Below are 7,285 nucleotides of genomic sequence, written 5' to 3' on the forward strand. Positions count from 1 at the left end.
GGAACTCCACGCTGGTGTGGTGCGCCCACACAGTGCCGATCGTCTTGTGTCCCACAGGCGTCTGGCGGTAGCCGACAATACCCACCACCACCATCGGTGGTGCCTCCAGGATCGTCACTGGCTCCACAACCTCCTTCTTGTTCACCTTGGAACCAGGCCTGTCAACGTCACGCACAATGTGCGTCATACCAGCCTTAAACACCATGAAGCTGGTGAGATGTGGCTTCTGCGAGGGGTCATCCTTGGGGAAGGAGCGGGCACGACCGCGGATCTGCCGGCTGCGCTTCCGTGGCAAAAAGCCAAGATGGCCGTGGCGGGGGTGCTCAAACTTGCAGTGAGACATGAACGCGTATCCGGGGTTACCTAAGATCCCAAATATTTAAAACAAGTAACAAGCAAAACGAAAAGAAACAGAACATGAGACAAAGCACACACACAGCGACACACTAGACACCACATAAGTAGTAAAGGTGGCACAATAGAGTGTATTTTCTCTTGTGGTTGTGGCAAGAGGTATTGCTGTTTCTGTTGGTGTCGCTGTTATGCAGTATTTTTTTTTTCGATAAAGTGCTGAACAAAACTCAAAGGATTCCAATGTAAATCAAGCGAACATGTCAGAATGTGTGTTGGTAAGATGAATACTTTCGTAAAGTTTCTGGTGATAGTCATTGCATAAGAGCTACTGAGCAAATATGGATAAATGTAGGTTGTACGCACGTCATGATGTTTTTTTTTTAAATGTGTGCGCATTATTGTTGGTAAATATACCTCTCTTTGAATTGTATTTATCGTTGAATGGCGTGTATCCTGAGTGGCCAAAAATTGTCGACTTTGTAATGCCCTTTTATTTACAGTGTTTTGGCCCCACGTGATGACCTCATATTATTTTAAAAGGTTTCACGGATTGGACAGTTGCATTGCAATGCAGTAAGAAGTCGTGCTAACAAGTTTGGTGGGTCGTTGTTTTTTCTCATAAAATGCACGTAAAATATCATTTTGTTGTATCTTCGGGAAGAAGCATCTGCACTGTGTGTGGTCGCAGCGTAGGCGATGAAGGTGTCAGAGACCACGTCTCAATCTTGTGATTTTTGGTGACTGTGTTGACAGTGACAACTCTTCGATACGCGTGCCATTCTAAAACGCAGTGTTGACGCAATCGCTGCTCGCTGATGCAACGGCGTGACGTTCCTCTTCAGTCCTAGCAGAAATATATTCCGTGTGATGGCCATGTGAGTAAGATAGCTGTCATTCGACTCGTCCTTTCCATCTACTATGGCAGCTGTCTTCGGAGTTTCGGGGGCATGGATGCACACAGCCGCCCCCATGAAAGGAAGATGGCATACAGAAGTAAAAAAGGTTTTAAAAAAAGATCACTAGTAGTTTTTCGTTTGATACAATTGGCGGTGGAGAAAGTTTTAGCGGATGAAATGCGTCTTGCCAAGGCAATTGCCCTCTGTTCACAGGGTATACCTTCGCTTCTTTTCTTCGTTTCTTTCTTTGCTCGCGCTCAAAGGGCCGCTACTTCGTCGATGCTGCTCCTGTAGTCCCAATAGGGAAATCCACCTTCTTGACGATGGCTGTTTTTGTCAAGAAGGGTCCTCGAATCTTTGTCTCCTTGAATAAACAGTGTCTCTGCAGGACAGGATCCCACAGTACCTTTTGAACCTTGCGACCGGTAGCGTCAAGTCTTTCCGTCTCGGTCTTTAAGTACCCCTCTATGTGTCCGGTGTTGGCCTCACTACGTAGAGCCACCATATTGTTCTTTATTTTGCGTGGAACCACCTTTGGGATGAAACCGACCATGCGCTTCTTAAGGCGTGTCTTGTACTGACCGCGAAGCCATAGGGCACTGGCACGAAACATCGTGTTGCCTTCGGTTTCCACCACTAATACTGTCACATTTTGTGTGTGTGAGGAGAAAAGATGTAGGAATGCCCGGATACTGCAAGTGCCGTGTGCACATCATCACAGAAAACTCCTCTTGTTTCATACCACGTTTGTGCCCCAGCATGGTACCAAGAAGAACACCTCAATTACTTCAGAAGAGACATCATGCACACATGCATAAAAAAAAAAAGACCCACGTACATGCACATACTACAACTCTTTCCATGGGCTTGATCAAGTGACTCAATCGATACAAAAACGATAGCGATGATAAAAAAAAAAAAAACGACAACAACAGAGACGACACAAGTACAATTTTTGGAGAATCATTTATTTCCATCTCCTTGATTACTGTTTTGCGCCTTATTAAAGGTGCCGTAATGACAGTAGCCAGAAAGCATCAATGAATGTTAAAAATATATATATTTGCTTTACTTTTTTCTTGTTGCAGTGGTCTCTCCATTTGTAGAATGTCCATTGTTTTATTTTCTTGTACACTTTTCCTCTGCATAAATGTGTGTACGTCACTGCCAGATACCCAATCTACCCATTAGAAGCGCCATACCTGGAGCGAGAAGCTTTTCTCTGCTGAGTGCATGCAATGACGGACTGGAAAGGGGGGTGGACAAACTCTTCACAACCCCAAAGTTGGCACCGATAACGCCATCCTCTCCAGTCCTAATTCGGACGAGCACCGGCGCGTTGGCATAGAGGACCACTCTGCCCATAATAATGAGGTGGCGTGGAAGACTCCGAATCTTCTTTCCAATTTCCTGATCCACGGGAAAGGAAACCACCCCCAGCGTGGCCTCATGGTAGATACTTACATGGTCGCCAATAATGACGGTTGACCCAATCACAATACCTGGTACCATCATCAATGGAAAAAAATGGTGACCAATGGGGGTGGCAGTATAAATGTTAGTGCCAGTCATTGAATACGCTATCTTTGTAAGCAAACGCATAAGGTTGTTGGGAGCGCTCAGTTTATGCAACGCATGCGCAGTGTGCTGGTGAAGCGTGCAATGTATGGCAGGGCGATAAAGAGCCACCTCCGAGAGGGAGGTACACGCAACATCGTAAGTAAGCATGGCTTCGACATCCGTGCAGAGAAGCCGGTGTACACGCCGTAATTCCTGCGTTAAACACCCCTCCGCAATCTATGCAGCCTTTTGTTTTACTTCCAGATAAGGTAATTCTGCTGCTCCTTACTCCTAGATTTCATTGGAACAAATACAGCCATGCCGCCCTGACCCACTTTTATTTTTACGAATATACAACCCTTACTCCATCTTCAAAGCGTTTCGTGTAGCCCTGAAACACAAAAGCGCAATAAACATATAAGTTAATGATGTTAGCCATATTGGCTACAACACCCTGGAGTAGCGTACTGCCGTCAAAATGTTGCGTGTGGTCAGGCGCCGAATTCCTTGGTGGTTTACTGTATTCGAGGAATACGACGTACAACATGCAGCCCATAGGTTCCGAATGGGCAAACATACTGATGCCGCAAAGGTGGTGGCTTGACACGAACAGATCGGGGTCAAGAGAAGCAGTGACACTCCATTAACCTAGAGTCAACTCATCACCAAAACACCCGAACTCAGCGGATGGAGAAAAAAAAAGTAAGTGGTGAACAACACAATATGGCAAAAAGCAACGCAAGAAAAGGGGCTGCCAGGACCACCACTAAAGCGGGTGGTGAGAGAAGACAAAAAAAAACAACAAAAACGAAGGAGGGTCAGAAACAAAATAATGATCATGAACGAAGGGTGGTAAATACCAGGAGGGAAGCCCCGAAAAACGTACGTCATGTGGAATACAATAACCCTTTACGTTTCACGGCTTCCTCCGTTCCTTCTCCCTGCACACAACGCCTATTGCTGGAGCTGACTGTGAAGCGCAAGAGGATACTTTTTGAGTGTGAGCTCCACGACACCGTCCGTGAGAAATGCCACACCACTTCGCTTCGCTCGCCCTGCACCCGAGGGCTCGTTCGCAAAAATGGGCTCCTTAAAAACAAGCTTTACTTTCCCCGTTTTGCCAAATGCGGAGTCAATCACCCCCACCTTAATCCCGGTGAGTGTGGAAGCATCAGCCTCTTCGTCCACAGTCGGACGAAAGTGAACCCGCATGCCAATAAACTTCTGCACCTCCGCGTGGAGGATGTCTTTTTCCTTCGTTTTATGGTTGTCATTACCGCAGCTCGTGTCCGGGGCTTCAAACCCAACAACACCGCTGGCAATACAAGTCTTCTCGTTTAGCACGCGCTCTACAACAAGCGCCCTGGACTTATACCGAACAATCGGCAAGTCTCGCCAGAACATGGGCGATGCAGCACCAGAACCTCCAACATTTAGCAGCGCACACACTGACCCCGCAATTGCAATGCGGCACATATTTTCGCGTTCCATTTCGAGTCGTGTGGCAATTAGCGGTGTGCCAACGGCAGCCAAAATGGGTCGGTCCAAGAGGACAATAGCGTAATACGTGAGAGGGCCGCGCTTCACGGCGACGGGGTAACCAACTTTCGGCTTCCATTCAATGTTACCAAAGGTGAGAAAGGTGTCCTCTGTGAGTTCATCAACGTATAAACTCTCCTGCAAGAGATCAAACACGTTGACCTTCTCCTCCTGCGTATCCACCGTGGGACGACTAAAGTACCTCATCGTCCCCATCACGGTTGAGTGTCCAATGGTAATGTGAAATTTAGTGTGGGCATCGCAGGAAAGTTGATGGAATCGTACACGATTCACCTCCGCAATCAGCACGCTTGCACTCTCAAACAAAGGAGATGCGTCAGCTGGGAGTGCTCCTCTATGCTGCTGTGCGCTGCACAATAGACCCCGTTCGACCCCCTCGGCATCAAACTGCACTACACACAACCCCACGCGATCTCCGCGTCTCGCCCGTTGCAAAGGCCTTCGAAAGGCTTGCAACCCTTTCACCTTTTTCACCAGGTGCGCGTCCGGGATCAAAACGCTATCGCCAACGCTAACTTGGCCACGAAGAACGGTGCCGGTAAAAACGGTGCCTTGGCCCTTCAAGGCAAAACAGTGATCAAACATCATTGCAAAATCCTCCGAGCGCAGTGGTGTTTCGAACTGGTCCTTCAATGCTGCTACATCGACAAGACTCAAAACAGCAGAAGTCACTTCCTCCATATTTATGGGGTGAGCCACCTCCCCTGTTGTCACCCCGTCTCCACGCGGGGCGGCAGCAACTTCCACCATCTGTACGGAGGGCCAGCGGGTACGTTCAAACGTCTTTTCAAGACGTTTCCGCAATTTATTCAGTGTTGCGCGCTTGTCTGCTGGAGTTGAACCTTGCACCGCATCAATTTTGTTAATCACCACTAACAACGGCTTACACAGGACTTCGCCAATTACAATGCACTCCGCGGTCTGCGTCTGTATTCCTTTACACGCATCGATAACAAGAATCATGATGTCTATGATTTGTGCCCCACCCAAAACAGTCCGAATGAGGGAAGCATGACCCGGGCAGTCAACAAAGGTGCATTGAATCTCCTCAATGCCTGCTGCATGCAGCGGCGGTGCAGCCACAGCTGTGGAAATGCAGCAGGCACTGAAGCCCAAGTCAAGCGTGATACCGCGACGTTGGCTCTCAGGACTCTTGTCAAACGCCGCTGTGGACGCAGTAGAAGAGAGCGCCTTCGCCAGAGACGTCTTACCGCTGTCGACGTGGCCCAAAATGCCAACGTTGATGTTCGCCCGAATCACTTGATCCTGCATCTTCCTCCAGGGGCACTGGAGAGGTATCCGAATATGATCAATAGTTCCTGTTGTGAAGCAGAGGACAAAGCACACCAACAAACTACCTCCCCCCAAAAAAAAGAGGGGATGGAGAACTTTCAGCTTTTAAAACACATTGAAGAAAGCAGTTACGGATGCCGAAAGGGCACTCTCTGCAACCTTTGAATGACAGAGATATAGACAATGAAAGATAGAACAAAGATCGTATTTTAGATGCATACGTGCTGTGCCCTTCACCCACCATGTAGAGTCGAGATAAATTCGACGGTGTCACCATCAGCAAGAACGTAGTCCATGCCGCCCACAACTTCTGCATCACACGAGTTCACAAGAACGAGGATCCCGGGACGGAGTGCGGTTCCCGACGGGTCTACAAAGAGGTCAGGCCTCTCTCTTACGTAGTTCACCTTCAGTAGCTGCACCAGTCCGTTGATGGTTGTACCATGGGGAATGACCCCTTCCAGTTGCAGCTGGGTTTGTTTATCAAAAAGTAATTCGCAGCCTCCGGCAAACTTCACAGTTACGCGCTGATAAGAAGACATGAGAAACCCGCCCCTAACAAATTTCACTTCTAAATGCGCTAATTAAAACAAATCGGAATGCTGTCCTGTACAGCACCCAAACAGAGACAAAAAAAATGAAAAAGTAAAAACAAAAACAAAAACGTAGGATGCATGCGTACGACAAAATAATAAAGAAAGCAGCCAAGAAACAGGGATGCCGCAACCAACGAGACAGGACAAATATCCCTCAATTTTGTTTTTGTTTCTATGTACCAATATAGTAATCGATCAAATCTAGAAGAAGGTGAAGAACGGCGTCGTCTCCTTCCCCAAGTTTACCCTCGTATTATCTTCATAGATGAATCCCCCTTCCATTGGTACTCAGCTGAAGCAAGGGAGACCGTGACTGCCACCATCCTCAATCAAAATGAGAAGGTACAGCTTGCATCTGTCATCTTGCTTCCATATACTCGCCTCAACAGGCATACTCACAACGAGCAGAATAAAAACATGTGCCATGTATGCATGTATGCAAAAAGCATATATAGAGGTTCCGGGCCACCACAACGCCTTTGTCGCCGAAGTTAATTATTCCCACATGAAACATCCACCAACAAAATAAAGAATCATCGGGAAATAGCCAGCTCACCACCTAAGTCGACTGGATTGTCACTACCGCAACGAAGCCGTAAAGGCGGTTGTTAAAGTGGAGAAAGAGGAAAAAAAAGGAACAAAAAAACAACACAAAACACATTAATAACACAAAGAAAAGTATACCACAGCAAAGGAAGACAGAAAAAGAGCATAGTCCAAACAAAAACAGAAGCAAGAAACAAGTCTACTTAGCCGCCTCCCGCCAGCCGCATCACTCTTTCGTATGTACACGCTCTCAACTTTCATCCCCTTCCGTTTCTCACATAGTTTTACCCGCATCTTTCAAACATGTTCCCAGCGCGGCTCACACCATTCACCTTGTTTTTTGATCGTTGACCAGTGCATTCACCGGAGCACCCAAACTCACAAGCAATAAGAAGAACCATGTCGTTTCGCATCGTCATTCTCGTTTGAGCTTCATCCAATATATATATATATATATATATATATATATATATATATATA

General features: G+C 47.1%; 5 protein-coding genes across 5 annotated transcripts in view, besides 3 other annotated features; all 5 read right to left on the reverse strand.

Moving 5' to 3' along the window:
* TraAM80_02806 (large subunit ribosomal protein L3e) overlaps nt 1–343 on the reverse strand; it is a gene marked incomplete at both ends in the record, with an annotated part of 432 nt that extends 89 nt beyond the window's left edge. Inside the window, one exon of the mRNA XM_029379797.1 lies at nt 1–343. This exon is cut by the window's left edge and continues 89 nt beyond it. Coding sequence (XP_029240271.1) covers nt 1–343 — 343 coding nt within the window.
* Nucleotides 344–1,518: 1,175 nt separating this feature from the next.
* Nucleotides 1,519–1,863, reverse strand: TraAM80_02807 (uncharacterized protein; the record flags this gene model as incomplete). Its single annotated transcript, XM_029379798.1, has 1 exon — nt 1,519–1,863. One exon carries the CDS (start codon nt 1,861–1,863, stop codon nt 1,519–1,521), a length of 345 nt encoding a protein of 114 aa, XP_029240272.1.
* A 548-nt stretch (nt 1,864–2,411) lies between these two features.
* Nucleotides 2,412–2,978, reverse strand: TraAM80_02808 (putative serine acetyltransferase; the record flags this gene model as incomplete). The annotated part of the gene is made up of 1 exon (XM_029379799.1): nt 2,412–2,978. One exon carries the CDS (start codon nt 2,976–2,978, stop codon nt 2,412–2,414), a length of 567 nt encoding a protein of 188 aa, XP_029240273.1.
* Nucleotides 2,979–3,764: 786 nt separating this feature from the next.
* On the reverse strand, nt 3,765–5,642 carry TraAM80_02809 (putative selenocysteine-tRNA-specific elongation factor; the record flags this gene model as incomplete). Its single annotated transcript, XM_029379800.1, has 1 exon — nt 3,765–5,642. One exon carries the CDS (start codon nt 5,640–5,642, stop codon nt 3,765–3,767), a length of 1,878 nt encoding a protein of 625 aa, XP_029240274.1.
* Nucleotides 5,643–5,896: 254 nt separating this feature from the next.
* TraAM80_02810 (ubiquitin-related modifier) lies at nt 5,897–6,205 on the reverse strand (the record flags this gene model as incomplete). Its single annotated transcript, XM_029379801.1, has 1 exon — nt 5,897–6,205. The coding sequence occupies one exon, from the start codon at nt 6,203–6,205 to the stop codon at nt 5,897–5,899; it is 309 nt and encodes a 102-aa protein (XP_029240275.1).
* A 78-nt stretch (nt 6,206–6,283) lies between these two features.
* Nucleotides 6,284–6,331: a sequence feature (A-rich).
* A 554-nt stretch (nt 6,332–6,885) lies between these two features.
* Nucleotides 6,886–6,937: a sequence feature (GA-rich).
* A 307-nt stretch (nt 6,938–7,244) lies between these two features.
* Nucleotides 7,245–7,285: a microsatellite.

This window comes from Trypanosoma rangeli, assembly GCF_003719475.1.
Source record: "Trypanosoma rangeli strain AM80 chromosome Unknown Tra_15.4_contig_00068, whole genome shotgun sequence".
Taxonomy (NCBI): Eukaryota; Euglenozoa; class Kinetoplastea; order Trypanosomatida; family Trypanosomatidae; genus Trypanosoma; species Trypanosoma rangeli.